This window comes from Lynx canadensis, chromosome B3, assembly GCF_007474595.2.
Source record: "Lynx canadensis isolate LIC74 chromosome B3, mLynCan4.pri.v2, whole genome shotgun sequence".
NCBI lineage: Eukaryota > Metazoa > Chordata > Mammalia > Carnivora > Felidae > Lynx > Lynx canadensis.
The window spans coordinates 136,305,093-136,332,259 of NC_044308.2; the positions used below are offsets into that span (position 1 = coordinate 136,305,093).

General features: G+C 49.4%; 2 protein-coding genes and 1 long non-coding RNA gene across 7 annotated transcripts in view; 1 reads left to right on the forward strand and 2 right to left on the reverse strand.

The window, feature by feature from the left end:
* The window catches only part of DDX24 (DEAD-box helicase 24), a 33,199-nt gene extending 29,662 nt beyond the window's left edge, over nt 1-3,537 (reverse strand). The window contains exon 1 of the mRNA XM_030319868.2: nt 3,452-3,537. The gene's annotated coding sequence lies outside the window, so the exon portion shown is untranslated. The remainder of the gene's footprint in view (nt 1-3,451) is intronic.
* On the forward strand, nt 3,499-14,604 carry LOC115516820. Of its 5 annotated transcripts, XR_003969680.1 has the most exons (5): nt 3,499-3,585; nt 6,425-6,607; nt 7,820-8,048; nt 8,820-8,919; nt 10,362-10,672. It is a non-coding gene; the product is annotated as an uncharacterized LOC115516820 (long non-coding RNA). The 5 variants fall into 5 exon arrangements; XR_003969677.1 differs by lacking the exons at nt 3,499-3,585; nt 6,425-6,607 and adding an exon at nt 13,932-14,604 and having other exon boundaries at nt 7,029-8,048; nt 10,362-10,480; XR_003969678.1 differs by lacking the exons at nt 3,499-3,585; nt 6,425-6,607 and adding an exon at nt 13,932-14,604 and having other exon boundaries at nt 7,029-8,048; nt 10,362-10,391.
* Nucleotides 14,605-19,005: 4,401 nt separating this feature from the next.
* IFI27L2 (interferon alpha inducible protein 27 like 2) lies at nt 19,006-20,823 on the reverse strand. The gene is made up of 4 exons (XM_030319871.1): nt 20,665-20,823; nt 20,469-20,498; nt 19,815-19,976; nt 19,006-19,227 (listed from the first exon to the last, which is right to left on the reverse strand). Exons 1-4 carry the CDS (start codon nt 20,708-20,710, stop codon nt 19,025-19,027), a joined length of 441 nt encoding a protein of 146 aa, XP_030175731.1. The 5' UTR covers nt 20,711-20,823; the 3' UTR covers nt 19,006-19,024.
* Between the last annotated feature and the right edge of the window lie 6,344 nt (nt 20,824-27,167).

Here is a 27,167-nt window from a genome sequence, read left to right on the forward strand (position 1 = left end):
GTGTTGCATAAGAGGCAAAGCCTCATTGCTTAGGACAATCAAGGATGTCCTGCCCCCCGATTCTGCCATTTCTTTCATTTCCTGCCCCTCCTTTCCTCCTCAACCTCACACTGAGATTCTCGCTTTCCTCTCTCTCCTCCTTATTCATGCGCCCATTCAAAACCCACTTACAGAGCTCCTGAGTACTAACCCAAGAGAAAAAGACGGAAAATCTATACTTTCGTGGAACTTATTCCACTAGAAACAGTAAATGGAATAATAGGTCTATTTTCTGAGTGTCCCTGTGTCACCACACTCAGGCACATCAAGACTAATGAACTGTTCCCAGGTCACAACTAGCAAGGATTCCAACCCAGGCCATTGGCTCAGAGATCATGCTGTTAACCACCAACCCATGCTTCCATATGGGATTAGGGCCGAGTTCCTTTCAGTTCTGAGCTCTGTTCTCTTTGCATTGAGCTCCCCCATCTAAGTGGCTTTCTAGTCCCAGGTCTGGCAGGTCATCTAGAGCTGGCAGACAATTCTGTCTGGAACTTGAGTCTCTGGCCCTTGGTTCAGGTCGCAATTCCCCAGCTCTTTGGGATTGCTTTCTGGAGTTCCAGTCTGCAGTCCCCACTTCCTGGTCTGCTGGTTTCATCCACAATGGAATTGCTGGTGGGGTGCACAACCTCTCTTGGCCCGTCACCTCTTGGTTACCGCTGGTGGGCTTAGGCACACACGTTCGTGCACCTTATGTAGATAAAAGCTATTGCTAACAGGCGTCTCCAAAGCCGAAAAGCCACAAAAATTGGTGGGCACGGGTCAAGAACCTAAGAGCTATCAGAGCAATCACTCCCAAACCCAAAGACTCCTGCGCTAGGATAAGTGGGTCATGGCACAGGTTAAATTGACACTAGGTCACCGGCCAGCCTCAAGAAAATTTCCATGCGGCGAGGAACACTGTAAAACACTGTACAATCCTCAACCCAGCTGCACACCCCTTGCAGGGATTTGTTCAGCCCTGGGAAGCCCAAAGTCTTAGCCAAAAATATCCTTAAACTCTAAAGAGTCACGTGATCCGTTTTCTGGCACACCTGCTTTTTTTTTTTTAATGTCTAAGAACTGTAGTCCCGGAAGCTAGAAGGATCTGCCAAAATGGCAAAATCTTTACTAAGCTTATTTTGTGTCCTGAGAAATTGTCTTGGTAACCATCAGGTTGGGCGCCCCAAAGTGTGGCTAGATAGAAACATGGATTGCACCCCTTTTTCAGCTAGGGTCCTAGCAAACTGCTGCTAGCCCTTGAGGAAAATTACAATGGCCACCACAAGGAACGCTCCAATCAGATAAGATCATTTAAGAAGTGCACTTAAAAGTCCTTAAATCAAAAAAAAAAAAAAGTCTCCAAATTAGGAGCGCCTGGGTGGCTCAGTTGGTTAAACATCTGACTCTTGATTTCAGTTCAGGTCTTGATCTCACGGCTCAGGGGTTTGAGACCAGCGTCAGGCTCTGTGCTGACAGCTCAGAGCCTGGAACCTGCTTTGGAGTCTGTCTCCCTCTCTCTCTGCCCCTCCCCTGCTCGTTCTCTCTCTCTCAACAAAATAAATAAACATTAAAAAACAACAACAACAAAACCTTGTAAACGTTAAGAAAAAAAAAAAAAAACACCTTGTCAAATTCTGGTAAATATCAGAGCAGCAGATTGGGCTAAAGGTGAAAATTGCTACCAAAGTCAGCTCTCTTGGATCTCTGCCTGCAGTACCTTGTAGAAAAAGAACACAAAGTATCTTTTGCACCTTCTCTGAGAGTGCCTCTGGAGTCCAAGGGTTTTTTGGTTTTTTTCAATATAAGACAGAGAAACTAGAGGGATCTCATGGAAAGAACTGGTTTTTACTTACACCCCCATCTTACACATGCCTTATGGTTCAGATCATGAATGTCCTCCCTGTAAAGGTCAAGGAGTTAATGATTTCTTTGGGGTCTTCTAGCACAATCGATAACATCTAAGCAGTGACTGGGCCAGGTAGTCATTTGGATGTACATTTTCCAAGACCTCTGACTCCAGACACCTTGACCCCAGGACCCCTGGGTCCAGGGCATAAGTGACTTATGGAGGACACCCGAGCACTCATCCTTGTTTTGACCAGTTCCTGGATGCCTGAGAAGACATGTACGCTGGACCACATCCTCAGGAAAAACCCTAGACCCCAAGCAAAGGGGAATCTCCCTCTCTCTCTCTTTACTTTCCCTTGTGAGTCTCCCAGACAGTCCATCTGTTATACTCTATCACTTACCCTATTTAATAAACTCTGCTCTCACTTCTGCTCAGCCTGTGTTTGATTTCTACCCTGTGTGATGCCAAGGACCATCTTGGCTGATCCTCTGGGATCCTCTCTGGGTCCCCGAACCCAGTCAGCCTGCATCAAATCCTGCCAGAAATGTTTACTGTTTGTCTCAGCTTAAAAACAAACAAACAAACAAAACCTACACAGTAGTGCTGCGGTCAGAAATTGGCCAAGTTGCAAAACATGCTACAAAAATTTTTTCAATGTTTATTTATTTTTGAGAGAGAGAGAGTGAGCAAGGTGGGGAGGGGGTGCAGAGAGAGAAGGAGACACAGAATCCAAAGCAGGCTCCAGGCCCTGAGCTGTCAGCACAGAGCCCCATGCGGGGCTTGAACCTGTGAACTGCGAGATCATGACCTGAGCGGAAGTTGGATGCTCAACAGACTGAGCCACCCACGTGTGCCTGTTAAAAAAATTTTTAACCTTCCTCCCCTAAGCTAAAATGAAACTAAGTACCCAGAAGGAAAGTAAAACCTTCCCAAGCCCTTGTAAAAGTATTTACTGAAACAGATAAAGTAGTTAGATGGGTGGACCAACCTGTGATATTTAAACTGCAACTTGGGGCGCCTGGGTGACTCAGTCGGGGCAGCTCAGAGCCAGGAGCCTGCTTGGGATTCTGTGTCTCCCTCTCTCTCTCTGCCCCTCCCCAGCTCGTGCTCTGTCTCTGTCTCAAAAATAAATAAACATTTAAAAAAATTAAAAAAAAAAAAAGTCAGGGACAAAAATGCTCGGCGGCTACCCAGTCGTGAGCCCTCTCACTCTTGAGTTGGGCTTTCTCTCAATAAATTCAGTTGCTTTGCTCACTCCCTGTTGTCTGCAAGATTCATTCTTGGACTCCGTGGGACAAGGACCAGCATCCTGTAACATTGGCAGACCTCTGGCTCCCGCTGGTTCTCGGTTCTAGATGGGTCATCAGCCGGTGCCGGTCTCGGTGACGCCTGGTCTGCAGTACAACACAGCTGACTGCTCACATCCCCGCCTAACACGAATGACTACTGCGTCTTGCTGTCTACATCCAGTTTGGCGCCCCCTCCCCCTCCCCCCCCCCAACACACAATGTCTATTGCCTGGCGAGCCCAAAAGCCTAACAGTTCTATTACAGTTTGTTTTCCAGTAAAAACAAAACCTACCTCATTGGCTGTGCTTCAGTCAGAAGGGAGTCGTGTTATAAATATCCTGAGTCAGATCTTCTGGAAACACATCCAAGGTCTCAGGCTCAGACTTCTGGGTCCGAGACCCGTTTTGAGAAAATCTGCTTCTCTGGGTAATACAGGGAGGGGTGGGCAGGGGCTCTTTCCCCTGACCTCCGAGGGCAGGTGGGCGGGGGCTCCGTGAGTGGGAGGGAAGCTCTTGTGGATCCATTTGGTGAAGGTTCTTTTGTTCAGCATCCCGGCAGTTGGGGTGGGGTGGGGAGGGGAGGGACTCCAGCCCCAACCGCCCCTGGGCTCTGGGGCTCTGACACGATGAGTCTTGTTTGAGCCCGGGTGGCAATTGGCTAAGCAGGGGAAAAAGACAAGCGTCGGGAGGAACCAAATCGGAACCATTCCAAGCCCAGGCTTTGGAAGCAGCTGGACTTGGGGCAGATCACCTACCAGCTCTGTGGCAGAGATGTGTTGTCATCTATAAAATGGGGATCGTAAGCTCTCTTTTCTCATCATCTTAAGTGAGGAGATGACGCAAGAACAGAAACCTAGAGCCACTTGACTACAATCTATGCCTTTAAGGCGTAATTGCTTCTTATTTCCTAATTCTGGCATCTTTTAAACGGCTCTGTGGAACTTTAGGAAAGTCCTGGGAAGAGCTGAGAAGTTGGTGCTGGGGTTTTGGGGAGGAAGGAAGCAGCCTGGTTGGAGAAATGTAGTCCACTCGCCAGCCTCCCTTAACCCTTTCCAGGCTGCTGCCTGGTGGAGTTTTGAAGTGATGGAGGGGGGGGGGGGGGTCCAGAACTGACAGCCAAGAAAGAATTCTTGAAGAAGTCTTTGGTCCAGAAAGGGTGATTTTAGGAAAGCACAGGGCGGCAGGACCCGTGGGGAGAGAGAACTGCCCTGGGGTTGTGCAGGGTAACTGGTTATATGCTATGGAGTTGGGGCCGGTAAAGTCATGATAAAGTTTCTTTAAAAAAATTTTTTTTAATGTTTATTTATTTTTGAGAGAGAGAGAGTGAGGGAGGGGCAGAGAGAGAGGGAGACATAGAATCGGAAGCAGGTGAGCTGTCAGCCCAGAGCCTGGCGTGGGGCTCAAACTGAAGGTGATGTCATGACCTGAGCCAAAGTCCGTGCTTAATGGACTGAGCCACCGAGGCACCCCACAAGAGGAAGTTTCTTAAAGGGATTTCCTCATGCCAAAGAAGACTCACAGATTACTGGAAGCCTAGCTATTGTCAAACTAAAGTGGATTTTCCCTCTGGCAAGGCATTAGCATTAAGATAGTAGGGAGGTCCTGGAGATTAGCCAATAATAAGATGGCCCCTTTCTTGAAGTATTACTAAAATATTTGTAAACTAAAGGAGACTCTAATCAGTTTAACCTTTTGTTTTCTGACCTGTCCTTTGTTCTTGGGCTGCTGGGAGTGCCTGAGGAATATATTTCACTCAGATCCCACCTGGGAGTGGTTTGTGGGGTGTTAGCTTGCCTTATGCTCCCTTATCACTACCGTTAAAAGCTCAGAACAGCCCCTCGGGACCGCTTGAACCCCTTGAGTTTTCAAAGCTGTAGGCACACCCCCAGTTCTGGTGTTCCCCTCCCCCCCATCCAACTCCACCCTGTTAAAAAAGAAACAAACCCAGATTGGATTCATTGCCCCCCCCCCCAACAGCGCACCAAGACTTAATTACAATTTCAACCTCTCCCACGAATGTGACCCTTTAAGAGCCCATCTGTCCTTTCCTGATCAGCCCTAGTGAAGTCATCTGCCAGGCACAAACCCTGACGTTCCCTTCTCCTGAAAAAGATGTCCCGGCCTGAAACAATCCTTTCTTTTCTTTTGCTAATGATGTCTTGCCTCACTCTCCTTCTTACAGGAAAGCCTTCATTTTTGTGCAGCTTCTCAGGGCATCTCTCTACTTGCTAGATGGGCTGTTGCCCTGTAACTGGGGCGCGGGGGTTCAAGAGCACCTGGCTCTGGGGGTGGGGGCAGAGCCCAAACGGATCTGGCTTGGCCACTCACCACTGGCAACATCCAAAGGCAGAGAGATGAGCAGTGGAGAAACAAGAAAGGGATTTATTTCAGTGAGGCCACCATCAGGAAGACAGTGGGCTACTGTCCCAAAGGCCGTCTCTAAAGTGCCAAAATACTTCAAGGTTTAGATATGGAAAATGTGGACAAAGTCCGTGAGTACTGCAGATGGTCAGTAAAGGTCAGGTCCTCACTGTCTTGGGGTCAGTCTTGGGGTCTTTATTGCTGGAGGGGATAGTTTCCGATTCTCACAGCAGAATGCTTGGCCCACGGTCTCCAGCCTGAGTTGAAAGATAAGCTGTTGGGGCACCTGGGTGGCTCCGTGGGTTAAGTGTCCAACTTCAGCTCAGATCGTGATCGCATGATCACATGATCTCATGGTTCGTGAGTTCGAGGCCCGCATTGGGCTCTGTGCTGATCGCTCAGAGCCTGGAGCCTATTTTAGATTCTGTGTCTCCCTCTCTCTCTGCCCCTCCCCTGCTGCTTGCGCTTTGTCTCTCTCTCTCAAAAATAAACATTAGGGGCGCCTGGGTGGCGCAGTCGGTTAGGCGTCCGACTTTGGCCAGGTCACGATCTCGCGGTCCGTGAGTTCGAGTCCCACGTCGGGCTCTGGGCTGATGGCTCAGAGCCTGGAGCCTGTTTCCGATTCTGTGTCTCCCTCTCTCTCTGCCCCTCCCCCGTTCATGCTCTGTCTCTCTCTGTCCCAAAAATAAATAAACGTTGAAAAAAAATAAAAAAATAAAATAAAATAAACATTAAAAAATTTTTTTAAAAAAAGATAAGCTGTAAGGAGGAACCTAATCAATTAGAAAGGAAAAACTGAGGTCAGAATGGAGGTAATTGAAGTCCCTTCAGGCGGATACATGATTTGCTTAATAAAGCCAATTAGATCTTCAAATTTACTTGGGTTGAATTTTGTGGTTTAACAGCCTTTCAGCAGATTTGAATCTGGTGGGTGCCAGTCACTCTCTGCACCACGGAAGTCGTCCAGATAGCCACCTTAGCCTCTTCCCTGGCTTCTAAGATGGTGGCATCCAAGGTGATGGCAGTGAGCCTGGCCCAAGCCACCTCGGCAGCCTGTGGCAGTGCCCTCGCCGGACTTCCGTCCGCAGGTGAGTGTTCAGGGAGGAGCTGGTGTGGAGCGAGGAGGTAGATGGGGAGGGACAGAGTCCATTTCTGGCTTTACCTCCTTTAGGTTTTTACCTATGTGTCCAACCAGGCTTTCATAGCAGTTTGAGACCCCTGTGGGGTCTCAGATCCAGAGCATTGATTTTAACTAAATTCTTCAGTTTGGGCCTGTTTTCTTCATTAGTTTCTGGGAGCTCTGTCTCCCATCTTAGCTATTTATTCTTGCTGCTTATTTTCCCTTTAGCCTCTGTTATGTAACAAAAACTCAACCGAGTACATTTTAACAGAATTTTTAAAAGTCTATTTATTTATTTTGAGAGAGAGAGAGAGCATGTGCGTGCGCGCGCGCACACACACGTATGTGGGGGAGGGGCAGAGAGAGAGAATCCCAAGCAGGCCCTTGCTGTCAGCACAGATCCCGACTTGGGCTCAATCTCACAAACTCCTGAGATGATGACCTGAGCTGAAATCAAGGATCCAACACTTAACTGCTTGACCACTGAGCCCCTCAGGCGCCCTCAACTGAGTACATTTTAAAGGTCTAGTTGGCTTTATTATGAGTCAGTTCATGAATCTGGCAACATCCCAACTAGCAGGTCCATGGAACACGAAAAGTTCTCAAAGGCAGAGAGAGAGAGAGCAGAAAAAAAATTATTAGCAGAGAGTCCATTGTTTTAGGCAAGGTCACCCTCCTAAGGGGAAGGGAAGGGGTCCATCAGTAAATTTCCTAGTGCTGTCTGTGAAATTCCCATGTTGACCGGCTAAGGGTTATATTCCTGGGGCACTGAAACTGCCTTCAGGTTAGGTGGGAAGTCTTGGTTTACACTTGGGGCTTTAACCTAAGTGATGCCATTTTGGGCCTGTGGTTTTCTTTTTAGCCCCCCTCCCCTGCCAATAACTCCCCCCCCCCCAAAGTCAACCTTTCTTATATGCTTGATGTGTTTCCGGTTTTCATACCGTATTTATTTTTGCAAATGGGTGTTGGCTTTTGTTTGCGAGTTTAATTTATATGCAGAATAGTGCATTGCCGACCTTATTCTATTGCTTTTTCTGCACTGAGAACCACGTTTTTGAAATTGTCAGTGTCAGTAGGTGAGTGTCTAATACTTGCTTCCAGTTCTTGCAAAGTGCTCCTGTGTGCCACTTACCTTTCTGTCTCCTGGGGGGGACACCTGGGGCCCTCCCACCTCCCCCAGCACACACAGCAGCTCAGGATGGAATGGGGACGACCGGGCCCCTGACCACTGCCGACCTCTGACCTCTGACACTGTGCATTCACCCTCTGTTCTTCCGCGGGAGTCACCCTGTCATCCACAGCTGCCCTGAGCCAGGCCACAGCTTCCCTGGGATCTCTGCTGGGGACACTGAGTGGCTCCTCCCTGGTGGAATCCCCTGCTGCGGCCTTGACCATCTCCCCACTTGGAGGTAACTGACTCTGGAGAACAAACCCCTCTTTTAGGGCCCCCACTCAGTGCTTGGAAGTGTGACAAGGAATAGGGCCTGGGCCACAGCCAGCAGCCCTCCCTGTTCGCTAGAAACATAAGGACTCCTGAGCTTGTGATAAGCAATCCATAAAATAATAAGAAAGCTAGATGTTATCAGACACTGTGCCCTCCTACTCTCTATGCTTAGCACTTAACATTTACCAATTGGTTTAATTATCATAACAATCACAGAGGAAGACTGTGGGGATAACAATCACAGAGGAAGACTGTGGGGGACCGGGCCGGTGCCAGGCTGAGACCGGGTCAAGCAGCGTTCCCTGTTGACTCAAGCCAACCCGGTAGTTCCCCCTCCCATTCCCCCACTTTCAAGGGCATACGAAAGCCTTGTCAAGGCTGAGAAAGTTAACTCCTGAAGACTGTGGTCTGCAGGTGTTGGCAGTAATGCTACCTCCCTTTTTCTACCCCGAGTCAGATAGAAACAAACATGGGAATTGTGTTTTGCTAGCAATCTTATCAACAAGGTCTTGTGACCCATCTAGAAAGTGCACAAGAAACACAGAACTAAATGTTTTGGTGGGCAGCAATTATGTGAAACCTGTTTATTCTTAGAATGACCTAACCTATAAGAGTCTGGTTATAAAAGATTGTGTACAGCAACAATAAAGCCGTCACTTGGGCCATCAGCCCAGGGGACCCTCCTGTTCCCAAACTTTCTCTTCTCTCTTTTTTTCTTGCATTCCCCTACCCTCAGGACCCTGACCTCGGTGTTTGTCGCGCCGGCCACGACAGAAGACAACACTGACCCTCATGTATGAATGAAGGAACGTTGGCCAAAAGCCCTGGACCAGGAGGTGGGGTTGCTCTCAAGCCTGGGATAGGAAGTAGAATCAAAATGCAAATCTGGTCTAGGGAGGAGGCCTCAGGGAGGGGCAGCTTCTGGAAGGACCTGGCCACCCTCTGCATGGGTGACAAGTGGGGGCGCCCAGCAGCGGGCTAACCAGGCGAACAGCACCCATTTCCCATGGGCCTTCTGTGTACGTAGGGGACCAGATAGGCCAAGCTCCCGGCCAGCCTGGCGTCACCTTTCCTGCCAAACAATAATGTCGAATAGCAAATACCTTCTAACTGGCCTTTTTGTTTTTTGTAAATATTTTTTAATAATTTTTTAAGTTTATTTATCTATTTTGAGAGAGACAGAGAGAGCACGAGTGGTGGGGAAGGGAAGAGAGAGAAGGAGAATCCCAAGCAGGCCCCACGTGGTCAGCCCAGAGCCCGACACGGGGCTTGAATTCACGAAACCGTGAGAATGTGACCTGAGCCCAAATCAAGAGTCAGATGCTTAGCCCACTGAGCCACCGGATGCCCCTCTATCCAGGCTTTTGATTCTTTTTTTTTTTTTTTTTAATTTTTTTTTTCAACGTTTATTTATTTTTGGGACAGAGAGAGACAGAGCATGAACGGGGGAGGGGCAGAGAGAGAGGGAGACACAGAATGGGAAGCAGGCTCCAGGCTCTGAGCCATCAGCCCAGAGCCCGACACGGGGCTCGAACTCACGGACCGCGAGATCGTGACCTGGCTGAAGTCGGACGCTTAACCGACTGCGCCACCCAGGCGCCCCCAGGCTTTTGATTCTTGAGTCTCTGACTCCTTACACCCCAGGTGGCCCCTCTGGTTTAACTTTTTTTTTTTTACCATCACCCCAAGTCCCTCTTCCTGGGGAGCTGGATGAGTTCGTTCCTGCACATCTTTCTATCTTTTGCAGTCCTAGCCCCTACAGCTGCAGCAGACATCTGCGGGGGTTTGTTTGGTTTTGTTTGAAACAAACCAGCCTTAGAAGGCAGAGAGAAAGAAAAAGTTCTGATCTCCCCACAAACAGCCAACCGATCAATTCACAGACAGACCAAAAACAACAACAACAACAACAACAAGAAAAAACAAAACAAAACAAAAACCCACAAAGCAAAAAACTGTATGTGATAATTGGGTTTTCTGAAACAAGGACTTTGAAGCCTGTCTCCAGATAACTTGAGGTCGAGGCATGCAAATCCCTTCGGGGCAGGTCATTTACATCTGGAATCGGACTCCCCAGCAATCCTCACCAAGTTCAGGGCCGTGGGAGCCACCTTCCCAAGAAACCCCCCTTGTCCGAGTGAAGCAGGGAGGGGGACAGGTGCAGTCATTTCCTCCTGTCTCCCAAGCTGGGCAGCGCCCTCCCCATAGGTGGGCTGTAGGCTCAGGGAGCAAAGGGGAGGCCAGTATGGATCCACTCACAAAATGTTCTTTTGGTTTCTAGTCAAGGTTGGCGCAGCTGTGATGGGAGGAGGTGAGTCTCTGCAAGGAAGAGGTTCAAGTCCTTATCTGCCCCCCCCAGCCCCAAGGACTTGGGGAGCAACCATCCTCGTCCAGGCCCAGGTTTGCCTCAGCCTCGTGTGGATTGGTAGAGATGGGCAGGAAGCAAGGAACTGGAAACAAGAAATGAAGGGGCCTCCGTAGTAGGATGATTTCTCAGCATGGTGCCCAGTGACCCTCACCCTTTTTAAAAAAAATTTTGTTTTCATATTTATTTATTTTTGAGGTTGAGAGAGAGAGAGGGACACAGCGTGAGTGGGGAAGGGGCAGAGAGAGACGGAGACACAGAACTCAAAGCAGGCTCCAGGCTCTGAGCTGTCAGCACAGAACCTGATGCGGGGCTTGAACCTGTGAGATCTTGACCTGACCCGAAGTCAGATGCTCAACTGACTGAGTCACCTAGGCACCCTGACCCTCACCCTTCTATACTCCTCCCACCTTTGGAGTGCCGGGAGGGTGGGGGGGGGTCATGTGAACATGGTAAGATACCACTCCCATAATCATGTTAAGTTATATGACAGAAGGGAGGCCAAGCAGATGTGTCTAATCTATTCACATAAGCCCTTTATTTTTTAATATTTTAATTTTTTAAAATATTTATTTAGTTTTGAGAGAGAGAGAGAATAAGCGGGGGAGGGCCAGAGAGAAACGGAGATACAGAATCCAAAGCAGGCTCCAGGCTCTGAGTTGTCAGCACAGAGCCCAACACAGAGCTCGAACTCACGAACCATGAGATCATGACCTGAGCCAAAGTTGGACGCCCAACTGACCGAGCCACCCAGGTGCCCAGTCACATGAACCCTTTAAAAGCAGAGAATGTTCTCTGCTCTTCACAGAGGAGGAATCAGAGATTGGACTGGAGGGGGATTTGAAGTTTCTTACCACGGGTTCCGAATGAGAGCCCAGTCTGGCTGAACACTTGATTTTGGTCTTGTAAAACCTAGACAGAGAACTCAGGCCCTCCTGGACTTTTGACCTGCGCTAAAATGTAAGAACTGGGCATTATTTTAAGCGCTGACTTTGTGGTCATTTGTGAGGCAGGGTTAGAAAAGCAGCAGAGGCCTGCTATCGCTTTTCCCTTCATTAGGCCGAGGGGTGTTCCCTCGGGAGCTGAATGAACACGCTTAGGCAACCCCAGGATTCCTGAAATTCCTGGCTTCACTTGGTGCCCAACTCTGGGTCCTGCGCCTGTGAGATTCCAGGGGCCCCTGCCTGCCCACAGGCACCCCCGCTATCAGGGGAAGCAAGGCCCCTCCACAGCTAACCATCTTCCAGCACACGATGGCCAGCATGCTGCAGGGAGGAGCATAGGGAGGCACATTCTCACCGTGCGGGTCTAGGATGGCCTCCTGTCCAGATGGGCATCTTCAGCAACACCGTAGAGGCTGCTGGGAGTTGCTCAATGTCTACTCCTTCTGGCTCACGTGATTTCTGGGCCTGATTTCCGGCTAGGTGCATGATCTTCAGGGGAAGGACTGCCATTTTCAGTCTCTCTTGCTGCTGGGTGTGCTCACTCAGCTGGGTTCTTCTGGCCAGTGAAAGATGAGTAGAACGAAGTATACGATGCTCTGGGGATAAGCAATTAAAGGGGAGCCGGTGGACCCGCCTTTGCCCCTCGTCCCCTTCCCGTGACTTCTGCTGCAGGCGGGGGAGTGGCCATCATGAGCCAGCGGATGACAGCAGCACCTTAAGGAAGGCAGAACAAGACTGCAGGAGACTGGGCCCCCAGGAGCAGAGCCACCCTCTCCCCCACACCCCAGCCGAGACTCATGACTGAGTAACAGAAAGAAACTTCCCTTGTTCGAGTCAAGAGGGTCTCTTTCACACCAAGCAGACATATATTCTAATGAACACAGTTGGGTATCTTGATGAGCATAGAGGAATCAGTCCAACAGAGGGTTGCATTTACCTGTTCCTTCTCCATACGCCACTAAAATAACGGTAACAGACCAAAGATGCTTAGAACCACAAGGGCAAAGAGGACCGGGAAGGTGACAGTAACACTACATTAGGAGCTGGAAATCACACAGCCATGTGGTTCCCCACTTAGCAGTCCCGAGAAAGCTGAATCTTAAGCTGTCAGTGGAGGAGGGGAGAAAGAGGCAGCTCTGCCCGGGATGACCCCCCAGGGCTCAGCTTCTGGAAGGTGGCGTTGCGGTAGGCCAGCACAAGTCTGTTGGATGTCTGTTACAGGAATGAGGCAGATCCCCAGAGATCCCCTCCAGCAGACCACTGGCACTTGATTTTTGGCAAGGCTGGGTCTCTGGGACAAGGGGCACCAGGTACTGCTGAGAGCAGGACCTTCGTACTAGAACTGAGTTCTCCTACAAGCGTTGAGACCCTCGAGCTTCATCGATAGGTCCCCAGAATGCTGGTGGCCAGGTTACAACGCTCAGAATAAAGGGAGGAAGATTCTTCTCGGGAGTCTTACCAGCCCAGGAAAACAAATGCTCACATTCTGACACGTGGGGAGAGGGGCACTCGTTGAAAGTCTCAGCCAGATGAAGGTGTGGTCCCCGAGCGGATGAGAGCCACCCCTGCCGGAGTCCAGCTCCAGCAGGTTCAGGGGTTCCCGGAGGATGAACGGCGTTGGCAAAAAAGTGAAAATAAAACAAAACAAAAATAAAAACAAAAACAAAAAAACTAAAATAAAAAGCTAAAATAAAAAACTAAAATAAAATAATAAAATAAAACTAAAATAAAATAAAAACTAAAATAAAATAAAAACTGAATAAAAATGGACACACAACAGCAGTGTGTTGAACTGGCCGATTTATTGCAGTAAACGCATTATATATGCGAATGATTTCCTTGTAACATACGTCCTCTATGTTTTTCTAACATTACCCAATTCTAAAATTGTCCCTTTGTATAATCACCCAATAAGGAATAACATGATTGTTTTGTCATAACGTTCCCTCCTGCCCTTTGCTTATTGATTAATTTCTTTTATTGTTTTTATCATGTATCTATGTTTATCTATAATGTGTAAAGTATTTGCTTTGCTGTTCTCACGAAAGGCCATTTATCTCTCAACACCTCAAGTGGAACAGTTACAGGGACATGACCTCTTGGTTGTTTCCCTGAACCCTTCGTGGTTTTGAAGAACAAAAGTGTTCGCCTGGGTCCGAGGTGCCAGGAGGGGGCCAAGAGGGCCTTAGAAACTCACGCCTTATACATTCTCAGAGAGACAATGCACCTAGGAACCAATGAACCATTCTGTACTTTAACCGACTAGGTTCAATCACCATCTGGAATGCCTCCGGGGGGCCAGGTGGGCCTAGGGGTCAGAGTGACCTGTGTCCATAGATACGCTCCTTAGTTACCGGAGTGGGGCTTTCGGATCCATATGTCTCTCCTTCGTTGGCCGCCTTTGCTGGCAAATGCATGAGGCTATCCTTCTTGCGAGTAGAGGAGTCTCCATGGGGAATGGCAAGGGCTAAACGTAAGGCCGCACAATTTCTTGCGGAATCTTATTTTCTTCCCTAATGGTTTTTTTTTTTTTTTCTTCCAGGGGGCCTGCCGAGGGCCATTCCCCCAACAGACAATACCCCAGGTAGTTTTAAGGCCAAATTACCTAAAAGCGGGAGTACCAGAAGCTTCCCTGTCGGCGGGCCACCCTGCAGTCACCAGTCCGTCCACAGCCCGGGCCCTGCCACTCAGGCTGGGTAGCTCGGCTTCCAGCACACCCCTGCAGGAGAGCCTGACACCAGACATCTAGGAAGGCTCAGACACGAAAGAGAAGCAGTGTTTCTGGCCCTCTCTCTCCTTTCGCCCCGAGCCCTGAGACACTCACCTTCTGACCGAAATGCAGCTTCATCACCGGCTTCCCCACCGGAGAGGAGAGGGACCCAGGGGGGACCACAGTGGCTGGTCTGAGAGTGTGGAAAGCAGTGGGCACAGAGAGGGATCCCGAGATGAGGGGAATGTAGCTGGCCCAGGAAGGTTGCGGGTGGAGATGCTATGACTTGCATTAGCACCCAGTCTGGGCGAGAGAAGAAGGGGAGCCCTGCCACCGTCCTCCTGAGTCCCCATAGTGACTTCGGAGACACCTCTAAGGCACCCCGGATACTCACAGAGCAACTTAAAAGGGCTGGAACAGGAGGATCAAGACAAATAACATTAAAAACAGATCTACTATGGGGGGGGCGCGTGGGTAGCTCAGTTGGTTGAGCATGCGACTTCAGCTCAGGTCACGATCTCACAGTTTGTGGGTTTGAGCCCCGCGTCGGGCTCTGTGCCGACAGCCCAGAGCCCGGAGTCTGCTTCAGATTCTGTGTCTCCCTCTCTCTCTGCCCTTCCCCTGCTTGCTCTTTCTCTCATATTCTCTCTCAAAAATAAATAAATATTAAAAAATATTAAAGGGGCACCTGGGTGGCTCTGTCGGTTGAGCGTCCAACTTCAGCTCAGGTCATGATCTCACAGTTTGTGGGTTCGAGCCCCGCGTTGGGCTCTGTGCTGACAGCTCAGAGCCTGGAACCTGCTTCGGATTCCGTGTCTCCCTCTCTCTGCCCCTCTCCCACTTGTGCTCTGTCTCTCTCTGTCTCAAAAATAAATAAATAAATGTAAAAAAAATTGGAAAAACAACAACAACCCAGATCTACTATGGGGTGCTTGAGTCGCTCAGTGGGTTGGTTAAGCATCCGACTTTTGGTTTTTGGCTCAGGTTGTGATCTCTCAGTTTGAGTTGGAGCCCCTGCTTGGGATTCTCTCTCTCCCTCTCTCTCTGTCCCCCTCCCCCCCCCCCCAAATAAGTAAATACACTTTAAAAAAATTAACAGATCTACTACGGTTAAGACATTGCCCATGACTCATCACATAAAATCTGCACCCCAAGATTTTTGCTGCCCCTGTTTTATAGATCTTATTAAAAGAACTTGTGAAGAAATGATCCAGAGTCCCTAACTCTTGCCGCTGTTGAAGATGGGCATCTTTCCACAGGCTGAGAACGGCTGGCTTTGTGGCTTATTTCGATTGGGAGCCTTGAACTGGCTTCTTGCCCACCAGCTCTCTCCCAGCCGCCTCCTCCAGCAACCAGCCTGTATTCAGGGAGATAAAATTATTTACCTGATGAACCAAACCATTTCAAATTGCTGAAGAAGTTTAAGGTAGGGTGGGGGAGGTGGACGACTTCACCAGTTTCAGCCATCTTTGGGCCAGCCCCAGCCCAACTCTCTCGAGTGTCTTTGGTAAACAGCGATTTTCTGGAGGAAAAGGTAATTGCAAAGGAACATTTGTCTTTTTTTTGAAAAATTTTAACAGATGTTTATTTATTTATTTTGAGAGATAGAGTGCGTGCGTGTGCGCATGAGCACGGGAGGGGCAGAGAGAGAGGCGCACCGAGCCCGATGCGGGGCTCAATGTCCCGAACTGTGAGATCATGACCCGAGCCAAAATTGGGAGTCAGACAATGTAACAGACGGAGCCAGCCAGGTGCCCGGAGAAGGAACATTTTTCAAACTGAAATTGTGCCAGGCTTTTTTCCTGACAGTTGCAAAGACTGAGGGACCGTCCACTCGTTTGAGTGACCTACCCTACAATCCTTAAGCAGCCTCAGAGCCTGAGCTGTGTTCTCTGCTGGAAAGCTGACAGATCTGGACCTGGTTGCGGTGCAGTCCGGACCGGGGGGGGAGGTCACTGTGAGACAGACTGTAGTGGCTCTTGTGTGAGCCTCATTCTGCTGCAAGGAGATGAATAAGGCCTGAACACAGCCAAGTTTTGGGAACAGTCTAATGGAGCACTGTGGCTATTTTGGGTTCAGCCCTGGGGGCTCCCGAGTGGCCTGAAGAGAGGGAGGGACGTTGTCTTGGGCTGAGGCTCCACCACGAGGACTCAAGTGCCAGCGGTGTGTTTGGGAGGTGACCCTAGGGGGCACCAAGAGGGGATGAAAGATTAGGTGGAGAAAGACCGGCGGCCATGAAAGGGTCCATTCATGAGTGAGTCTGCACTGTGGGCAACTGAGATTCGATTCTCCGGAGACCCTTGGGAGACCCCCGGAAGTCTAGGGCAGGCCTGAGCTGTCCCACCTGAAGGGTGTTCATCCCCAACTAAAACCCATCATTGGCTGAAGTCTCTTCTGCGGGAGCCGACACCCTGCTTCCAGCCTGTCTTGTCAGCCAGGTCTGGGGGCCTGGGAAGGGGTCATCGGCGCTGGCAGTAGGGGACAGCAAGGGCTAGAGGGTGAGTGCCAGGGGGTACGGGGGCAAGGCTCCAACCGTCCGCTGCGCAAGCTCAGTGGAGACCAGGAAGTGAACAGTGTTTGTGTCAGGAGACAAGTGCGCCTCTCCCCCTAGGAGTACCCCTCCGTCTTACCGGAAGTTGCGCAGGGTGTGGACTTAGGTGTTGCTATGGCTACCACGGGACTAGCTTCACCTTGTGTTTCCTTTGGGAGCTGGTGTTTCTCAGCGTCTGCTCCATTCTCAGCTTTAGGCTTCCTTTTGGTGTGTGGTGTGTGCATTTCAGAGACGGTCTCCCTGGACACCTGCTCCCCCCAACCGTGCAGACGTCTGTTGCTTGTTACTTGCCAGGCTGGCGGCGGGGATAGTGGCATTCTCTGCGGTCCCATCGGGCCTCAGTCTGGACAAGTCTGGGGAGGGGATTTTCTCAGTAGCTCTGTCCCTCCCCCGCTTGTGGGTGGGTTCGCTCTGCGCCCAGGAGGGTTTAGCACCCCGACCTTGGGGGTGGAGGTATTCTTCTTTTCTCCCCCTCCAACTACGGTGATTTTCACCTGTGTTCTGGGAGCTTAGGGGTTTACTGCCCGACCCCCAGCAGCATGAGGCTCTCGTCCCCCAGGGGAGCAGGGAGGTAAGGCGGTAGCTCCCTCCACCCCCAGCCTCCTCTCCGCGAGGGAAGTGTTCTGTGGGTTTCTGCCTGCCCACAAGTCTTTCTTGCGAGCACCCAGCAGACCTGCCAGCTCTGAGGGGTTCCAGAAAAGTTATTTACTTTTATTTTAAAGTTGATATACATTTTATAAAATTGCTTTCTGTAGGTCGTGGGGGAACGAGCTTAAGAATTCCCTGAGCCTGCACCGATGGGTTAACAAGGCGTAAAGAATTAGCCACAGGATGAACGCACCCAAGTTTGCGTCAACAGGGCCAGCCAGTATAGGACAAAGGTATAGGAATAGAAAAGCCTTGGGATGAAAGCATCAAAAATGAGGTAAACAAGATTAGGGATTCAGGGCGGAAATGCCCCCCAACTTAGCACAATCGCAGAAAGGTGCTTTCACAGGAAGGACAAAAACAGGAAAACAGGACTGTAGACCACAGCAGCCGAAGTTGCCCGGAAAGGAACTAACAGCAAAAGAAAGGTGCCTTGTTAACCCTGAGGTAGCATGCTCTTTCTTGTCCCCTAGGCCAGTTGAGGTAAACCGAGGTGGCGCCCCATGCCTGCTGTAAACAACCTTCCTCCCAGTGCCAGGATTTTGTTTTGTATTGACCCAAACCCCTAACACCGCATATCTTCAAAACCCCCTTTCCCTCACGCCCATGAGCTAATGTTCATGGTTTCATTGTCTCTCTTTGCACGTCCATCACGCTTGTAAGCCTTCCGATCTTAATAAAAACGGAGCAAAGACCCTTCTTCGGGGCTCTTGTCTCCTCCTGGACATTAGCCTCTCTCACATTGCAATCCTGCGTCCGCTCTCTTGAACTCCAGACCCAGAGTCTACCACAGTAGGTTGTCTGGATTTTTCGTGTTGTAGGTTGGGAGTGACGCTCTCTCCAGCTTTCTACATCCTAAGTGGCCTCTCCTTTGGATACGTCCACAAGTGGGAGTCTACAAAATGCAGAGGGTGCCCCTAGAGGCCCCCAGACTATTTACTGGGGTGTAAGCAGAAGTTCTAGAATTTCTATTTCTATTTATGTTGTATCGCATTCTTAAAAACAAACAAACAAACAAACAAACAAACAAACAGCAACTCCAGAGAAGAGACCTTTCTGGCAGGAAGTAAGCCCTCACTTTGGACTTGAGTGGACACAGGGGATACCAATCGCACCTGTTGCCAGGGTAGGAATTGGAGGATTTTTCCAGACACGGCGTAGTGACCATTCGTGATTCAGTCTCCTTGCCTGGAAGCGCCCAGAGCCCCACTGTGACATTCAACATACTAAGTTGTCCTGGTGATTTGCTTGCCAGCCTCCCCACGGGACTTTGAGGTCAGGCAGGGAAAGGCCAGTGTCTTGTTCACATCCTGATATGAGCAAGACACTGGCCTTTCCCTGCCTGACCTCAAAGTCAGGATGTGTAGTGTCCATACGTAAGGAAGGGCAAAGTGCTCTGTCGTCAGCGGCTCAATATGTATCCTGGCTACCCCTGACCCCAGCTGCCCAATGGGAACTTTTGTCAACCCCCATCACTAAATGAGGGGGGAAAGTGAGGCCCACAGAAGGCCAAAGAATGGTCCTGGGTGTATACAGCCTGGATGTAGTCATCGCTTGTGAGACTAGGATGAATCAAAGCCTCCTGCCAACTGATTCTGTGCTTAGCCTGCCTCTACCCCCTCCACAAGGCAGGTGGGGAGGATGGGGTGATTTGGAAAACTCCAGTCCCCCCCCCCCAACAGGGCTGCAAGGAGCAAAGACGTGGAGGTGCATCCACACGCGATTTTTATTTCTCCTGTTTCTCTGAACTGAGCGGGGGGTTTGGAGGTTGAACTTGGGATTCAGTTTCTCCTGGCTGTTCCCCTTCAGACCCGGGTTCTGCTGGGGAAGAGGAAGAAGGTTCCTTTTTTGAGCCTCCCAGCAAGGCTCCAAAAGCTGACCCAATGGAGGCCAGGAGGATGTTGGATGATGTGGAGAGTCCAGCTGCCCCTGAGGAATAGACAGAGGGTGAGTCCTGGAACCTGCAGTGGCCAGTGGCCCCGACCCCTCTGGATGTCTGAGGCCCAGAGACCTGGATCCCTCCACTAGGTTCTGAAACCCCCAGGGCTCCACTTTGGGGAGACGATGCTGGAGGTGGCAAAGACAGGAGAGGGGGTGAATCTATGGGAAGTTAGAGACAGAGGACAGTCAGCCAAAGATCCAGTGAGCAACCGGTCCCCTCACCTTACACAGGAGGCCACTGAGGCCCGGAGGGGAAAGGACCCACCTAGGCCACTCCCGTGTCAGATTTGGGTAGGGCTGTACCCAGAGCCCTGGGCTCCTTCCCTTCTTCTCCCTCTCAGATCTCAGAGCCCCTTACCCCTCCATTCTCACCAAACTTCACTCAGAAGGAGCCAGAAAGAGGACAGTGAGGGACAAAGGACCCGGGAGGATGAGAACCACGGAACTGGAGGGAGCTGAGCCCTCCCTCAGGCTTAGCCTCTGGGGTGAACGCCCTCCTCGCTCTGCTCCTCTCCCCACTATCCTGCGCTCCCCCACCCTTCCCCCGACCTGTCCACCGCCCACCCAACACTTACCCACCGACTGAAGCGTCGCCACCAGGCTGCCCGCGGCGATTCCACCCCCGTTGGCGACCGCAGCGGCGGACATCATCTTGGCCGCTAGGGACGAGGCGGCGATTCCCGCCCCGGTGAAGCCCATGGCGCCCAGCACCACGGGCACGGCCCCCACGGCCACGACTGCGGGGAACAGGTGCTGGGTCGGGGCGCGGGCCAGGGGAAGGGACCCCTCCCGAACTCCTTGGCAGTTTCAGGGGCCTGTCTGCTCTGAACATCGATGGGACACGGCAGCTCGGGGGGGGGGGTCCCAAAGCAAAGAGAAAGGGGGGGATGTGGAGTCAGGTGGGGGACAAAGAGGTCACGGGAGGCCCACCCAGGAAGTGGCAGTGACATACCGCGGAAGTCACTGCCCGTCACTGTGTGTGCGTGTGTGTGTAAATGTGGGAGGTGAAATATACCACTGCAGTTTGTATAAACAACACCCCCAGTCAAAGGAAATCTCTACGCGCTCGTTAGAAGGCCTAAGGGTGCAGCCAGGCCCCGGATCAGGCGTCCTCTTCCCGGGAGCACTGTGAGCGCGGCTCTCTGCTCCTAACATTCACCCCGGCGGCCCTCCCAACCCGCATCTCCGCAGTCCCCTCCCAGGCGACGCAGGGGATCCAGGCGACTCACCTCCTCCCACTGCAGCGGCAGCCGCCCGTTCTTGGGACACGAAAAGGGAAGAGAGACGGAGAGTGAGTTAGCTAGTTAATAGGTGGAGGGAACGAAGGAAAACAGCGGGGCGTCTGGCCCGTCCTAGGTTGGGGGTCCGGGAGGCCTGCCCCCCACCCCAGCCCAGGCTGCCAGCTCCCTGCAAAGCTAGACTCACTCATCATGGTGCCGCCTTCCTTGTCCTCGCAGAGCTCTGGAAACATCTAAGCACCAGCGGGGGTGATTTCATGATTTCCAATGGAAACTCGGCCTGCCCCTCGCGGGGCAGGCCCTTCGGCGCGGTCAGCCCCTAGCAAAACCCAGAGCCAGTCCTGCCCCGCCCTCCGCCCCGCCCCGCCCCGCCCCACCGCAGCCCGCCCCGCCCCACCGCAGCCCGCCCCGCCCCACCGCAGCCCGCCCCGCCCCACCGCAGCCCGCCCCGCCCCGCCCTCCGCCCCGCCCCGCCCCAGCCCCCAAGCCCCGCCCCGCCCCAGCCCCCAAGCCCCGCCCCGCAGCCCCACTCCTCTGCTTCTCCGCGGGCCTGTCCCTCCAGCTGAGCGTCCCCCTCCTCCCCTGGCTCTTCTGTCCGCTGGTGGTTTCCCTCCTTCTTGGTGGCCCCGTCAAAGAGAAAAGCGTCCTAAAGCATCTGAACAACAGAGAAATGGTTTCCAGCAATAAAGAAACAAAGAAAGATAAAATAACAATGTGAAGAAAAAATACGGGTGACTCCTGAAAAACATGGATTTGAACAACATAAATCCACATATATGCGGATTTTTAATAGTACAGTGCTGTAAATACATTTTATCTTCTTGTGATTTTCTTAAAATTTTTTTTTAAATGTTTATTTATTTTAGAGAGAGAGACAGAGCAGGAGCAGGAGAGGGGAAGAGTGAGGGAGACACAGAATCTAAAGCAGGCCCCAGGCTCTGAGCTGTCAGCACAGAGCCCGATTAGTGGCTCGAACTCAACAACAGTGAGCTCATGACCTGAGCCGAAGTTGGACGCTTAACTGACTGAGCCACTTAGGCACCCCTCTTGTGAGTTTCTTTTCTCTAGCTTACTTTATTGTGAGAACGCAGTGTATAATGCATACAACACAAAATAGCTGCAAATTGACTGTTTAGGTGGTTGGGGAGGCTTCTGGTCAACAGTAGGCTATTACTAGTTAAGTTTTGAGGGAGTCAAAGTTATAGGCAGATTTCCCACTGTGTAAGGTGTTGGTGCCCCAACCCTCCCTCCCCCATGTTCAAGAGTCAACCACATTTAATTTCATTTCCAGAGGAAGACACATTTTGGCACATTTCCTTCCAGTCTACCTCACCAAGGTTGCCCAGTTTCTGTCACACTCGGAAAACGTAACCCCCTTACCAAGTTCCGATAACAATGTGCACACTACCTTGCAAGCTCCCCATTTAATGGGTCATTTAAATTTCCCCAGGCTGCTTAATATTCTTCCACAGGATTTTCTTTAAAGTCAAGTTTATTGAGATATAATTTACACACGGTAAAATTCAACCTTTCAGTGGACACATCTATGGGTTTGGGCAAACTTTTACAGTCGAGGAACCACCAGCTCAGACGTGGAGCATTTTCTTTCTTTTTTTTTTTTTCAAGTTTATTTTTATTTATTTTTTTTTTGAGAGAGAGCTAGAGAGGTAGCGGAGGGGCAGAGAGAGAGGGAGACAGAATCCCAAGCAGGCCCAGGCTGTCAGCACAGTGCCTGATGCGGGGCTTGAACTCACCAACAATGAGATCATGACCTGAGCCAAAGTCAAAGTCAAGAGTCGTGCTTAACTGACTGAGCCACCCCAGGCGCCCCGGAGCATTTTCAACATCATCACCCTCTCCCCACACCTTGTCTCATGCTCCTTTGTAGTCAGCCTTGCTGGACCCCAGCCCCTGGCGACCACTTATCTGTTTTTACGTCCCTGCACGTTTGCCTTTTCTAGAACCTTGTATGTGTTTTGTACTTATCATCAAACAGCTATCCTGTGAATGTGCTGTAGTTTAATGTATCAGCACCCCCACCCCCCAAGGGTTTAAATTCTTTCCAATTTTTGTTCTTATAAGTGCTGATAAGTGCTTGTAAGTTCTTATGAGTTCTTATAAGTGGCAGGAAGTGCTTAGGTCACCATGCACAAATAGTTTTTTGATAATATGTTCCTACAGGTAGAGTTGTTGGGTCGGACACTATGCATTTCTTATGGAACTTGATATTTATTGTTAGTCTCCAAAAATATTGTGTCAGTTTACCCATCTCTCAAAAGTATGTGAGAAGATCTATTTTTTTTCCTATTCCTCACCAACAGTTACCTTTCTCAATAAAAAAAAAAAAAGAAAAGATTTGCGGTGAAAGGTGGAAAATTGTGACTTATTTACATTTCTTTTACCACTGATGAGGTGCGAAAATAAAAGGAAACCTCGCTAAAATGGAGTTGCAAGGCCAGCAGGGGGAGCTCTCACGCCCTACCACTCCTCATCAATTGCAGACCCCCCAACCGGAAGAGACCTACTTTCCAAGTAGATACTACTTTGGTTACTGCTTTACTACCCCAGGCGGAGGAAGGTTTTCCGCCTACTCTGGCGACAGCCCAGCCAAAAAGAGAGCCACACGACAGAGCCAATGAAAAGCCAGTCTCCTTTGAACTTCCAGTTGACTCCAACGGACTTTTTGTTTATATAACAGCCCTCCCAACTTACCCATTCCCTTTTACCCATTACCCAAAGAGCTTATTTCTTTGTTCCCCAGGCTTGCCTATGGCTTTGCCATAGGTTCTGTGTCAGGGATTGTAATTCTCCGCTATTCCTGAATACACCAATTTTTACTGATAAAATATGTGGCAGTTTTATTTTTAAAGTTAATAGAGGCTTTTTTTTTTTAAACGTGTATTTATTTATTTATTTTTTAATTTTTTTTTCAACGTTTTTATTTATTTTTGGGACAGAGAGAGACAGAGCATGAACGGGGGAGGGGCAGAGAGAGAGGGAGACACAGAATCGGAAACAGGCTCCAGGCTCCGAGCCATCAGCCTAGAGCCTGACGCGGGGCTCGAACTCCCGGACCGCGAGATCGTGACCTGGCTGAAGTCGGACGCTTAACCGACTGCGCCACCCAGGCGCCCCAAAACGTGTATTTATTTTTGAGAGAGAGAGAAACAGAGCACTAGTGGGGGAGGGACAGAGAGAGAAGGAGACACAGAATCCGAAGCAGGCTCCAGGCTCTTAGCTGTCAGCACAGCGCCCTACACGGGGCTCAAACTCATGAACTGCGAGATCATGGCCTGAGCTAAGCCCCGATGCTTAACCAACTAAGCCACGCAGGCGTCCCAACACAGGCTAACTATTTTTAAGTTTATTAGGCTTATGCAGTCCTTGTTTTGTAAGTTATCTTCTCACATTCTTTTTTCCTACGGAGGTGTTATTTTTTTTTTCCCCTTGCAGATATATAGGAATTACATATTAACTCTCTTAATCCCTTCTTACGATGTTGCCGAATTTTGTTTCAAGTTCATTACTTATTTTTTGCCCTTTTAATACAAAACTTTTTCATACTTATACAGATTTGCCGATCCTTTATTATTTTTGTCTTTGTGTGCTTAAAAGGGTTGTTCTCGTTAGCTATCAGGTACATCATCACCTGTTTTGTCTTTAGGTTCTTCTGGGGTTTCATTTTTAAGTCCATCTGGAATTCAGTTTGGCACGTACAGGGCGCTTTGCATATACCTATACATGTCTTAGCTGTTCTCATATCATTTATTAAATCATCTTTCATTTCCTCTCTGACCTGAAATTCTGTCTTTATATTCAAAATGCACGTACTGGTATGTGTATACCAGGATGGGTGTTTTGGAATTTTCTGTTTCAATGAACTATCTCTTTTGGCAACAGTATCACCCTGTTGTAACGTTTATAAACTTATGTTCGATTTAATATCTGCTCATTTTGATTTAGGTTTAAAAAATATTCTGGGGGCGCCTGGGTGGTTCAGTCGGTTGGGCGTCCGACTTCAGCTCAGGTCACTATCTCGAGGTCCGTGAGTTCGAGCCCCGCGTGGGGCTCTGGGCTGATGGCTCAGAGCCTGGAGCCTGCTTCCGATTCTGTGTCTCCCTCTCTCTCTGCCCCTCCCCCGTTCATGCTCTGTCTCTCTCTGTCTCAAAAATAAATAAAAAGTTAAAAAAATTTTAAGAAAATATTCTGGCTCTTCCTACCTTTTAATTCTTCAGATGAACTTTAAAAATATTTCTTCAATTTCCAATAAAAAAACAACCTTCCTCTTTTGATTGAAATTTAGTTTTTAAATTTTTTAAATGTTTGTATTTATTTTTGTGGCAGAAAGAGACAGAGCGCGAGTGGGGGAGGGGCAGAGAGAGAGGGAGACACAGAATCCGAAGCAGGTTCCAGGCTCTGAGCTGTCAGCCCAGAGCCCGACGCGGGGCTCGAACCCACAGACTGTGAGATCATGACCTGAGCCGAAGTCGGACGCTTAACCGACTGAGCCACCCAGGCGCTCCTGAAATTAAGTTTTAAAATAAATATTCAGGAAGAAAAGCTTTACAGAAACTATTCTTTACATCCAGGAGCATGATAAGTCTTTCCACTTATTCAAGTTTCTTTTCATATTCCTTAATAAAATTTTGTGGTTGTTTTTGTATAAGGATGAGATATTTTTAAATAAGCTTTATTTAAAAAAAATTTTTTAATGTTTATTTATATTTGAGACAGAGAGAGACAGAGCATGAACAGGGGAGGTTCAGAGAGAGGGGAGACACAGAATCCGAAGAAGGCTCCAGGGTCTGAGCTGTCAGCACAGAGCCCGACGCGGGGCTCGAACTCACGGACTGTGAGATCGCGACCTGAGCCGAAGTCAGACGCTCAACCGACTGAGCCACCCAGGCGCCCCCATTGTGTCTCCTTAAACTCCTCTTAGCTGTGACAGTTTTTCAGACTTTCCTTTTTTCTTTTTTTCTTTTGATGACCTTCACAGTTTTGAGGCGTACTGGTCAGGTGTTTTGGAGAATGTTCCTTCACTAGGATTTGTCTGAATTCTCCTCCTCGTAATTAGATTAGAGTGATGGGTTTGGGGGAGGAAGACCACAGAGGTAGAGTGCCATTCTTATCACATCATGTCAAACGTACATTCTATCAACAGGACTTACCATGGTTGAGGTTGACTTGAGCACTTGGCTGAGTAAGGGAGTTTTTGCCAGGTTCCTCTGTGAAGTCGCTTTTACCCATTCCTTTCTCTACTGTTCTTTTGGAAAGAAAGAAACTGCAGCCCACACTTAGATTGGGGAATTACACCCCACCTGTTTGAGGGTGGAGTATCTTCATAACTTATTTGTGATTCTCTGCACAGGAGATTGGTCACTTCTTCCCTTTTTCTTCATTTAATTAATTTAAATATTTTAGAGAGAGGGCAGGGGAGAGGGGCAGAGGGGAGAGAGAGAGAGAGAGAGAGAGAGAGAGAGAGAGAGAATCTCAAGCAGGTTCCATGCCCAGCGTGGAGTCCGACTCAGGGCTCGATCCCATGACCCTGAGACCATGACCTAGGCTGAAATCAAGAGTCAGAAGCTCAAAAGACTGAGCCACCCAGGCGCCCCTGTCAGTATGGACGCATTGGTATTTATTTTATACTTTGTTGCATAATTCGATATTGCTTTAATTATTGTCTTGCTCAAGTTTTCCAGCTTCGGCCACTGGCAGTCTTTCAGTTGGTGCCTGTGTCTCTTTGACATACGTCCATCGATGTGGGTGGGTGTGTGCACGTGTGTGTGTGTGTGTGTGTGTGTGTGTGTGAGTTTAGCACTTCATTGCTTTGTGGCACTACAAGCGGCTCCAGACTTATTTTGTATATTTCCCGTCCCAGTCCTAGTACTGGAGTCCCGGTTTCTTTTATTGGAGCACGTAATTAGCAATATGTGCAAGCTAGGTGTGCTCATTGCTACTGGGCTATCATTGCTTCTAAGACCCTCTTAGCTACAGAGCAAAGAGATATACACGTGTATACTAACCCATATGGGTACACCTCTCTCTACTGTATTTTCATTTGTGACCACTTGTATCAATGTTGAACTAAACATGAGCTCATACTGATACCTCAGGCCCTAATGCATTACCACATGGATCATTCTTGCTTCCTCTCTTCTTCTTCCTTTTCTTTTTTTTTTAATTTGGGGGGGGCAGCAGGAGAGGGACAGAGAGAGAGAGAAAAATCTTAAGCAGCCTCCATGTTCAGCGAGGAGGCTCCACGTTCATCAAGGAAACCAATGTGGGGCTCGATCCCATGACCCTGGAATCATGACCTGAGCCAAAATCAAGAGTCGGACGCTCAACCCACTGAGCATCCAAGCACCCTGCTTCCTCTTCTTTCTTATCTGTTAACTCCCACTCTAGTAGGGAAAAACACTGCTCTTTCCTTCCATCATCCACTTACTTAATTTTTCAGTTCCACGATATAATAGCGGTATCAGAGTTGTTGGTCCATGACTACTTATTTTTATGAAGTGTAAAGATACTTTGTAATGCTTTCTACTATCCTGAAATGAAATCCATAGATAATATCATCTAGCTACATGCAATGTATCGCCCAAACTGCAATACGAAAGAGAAATAAAAGGCAATTACTTATAATAAAATAACGCATATTTCAATATCTATGTGCTTAAGCACTATTATACC

Excerpts from the sequence above, each read along its gene's own strand:
- IFI27L2 (XM_030319871.1), bottom strand. The coding sequence starts at position 20,710 with ATGTTTCCAGAGCTCTGCGAGGACAAGGAAGGCGGCACCATGATGA. Across the intron at positions 20,499-20,664 it reads GGAAGGCGGCACCATGATGA|AACGGGCGGCTGCCGCTGCA; the intron begins GTGAGTCTAGCT and ends TCGTGTCCCAAG. Across the intron at positions 19,977-20,468 it reads TGCCGCTGCAGTGGGAGGAG|TCGTGGCCGTGGGGGCCGTG; the intron begins GTGAGTCGCCTG and ends TGTTCCCCGCAG.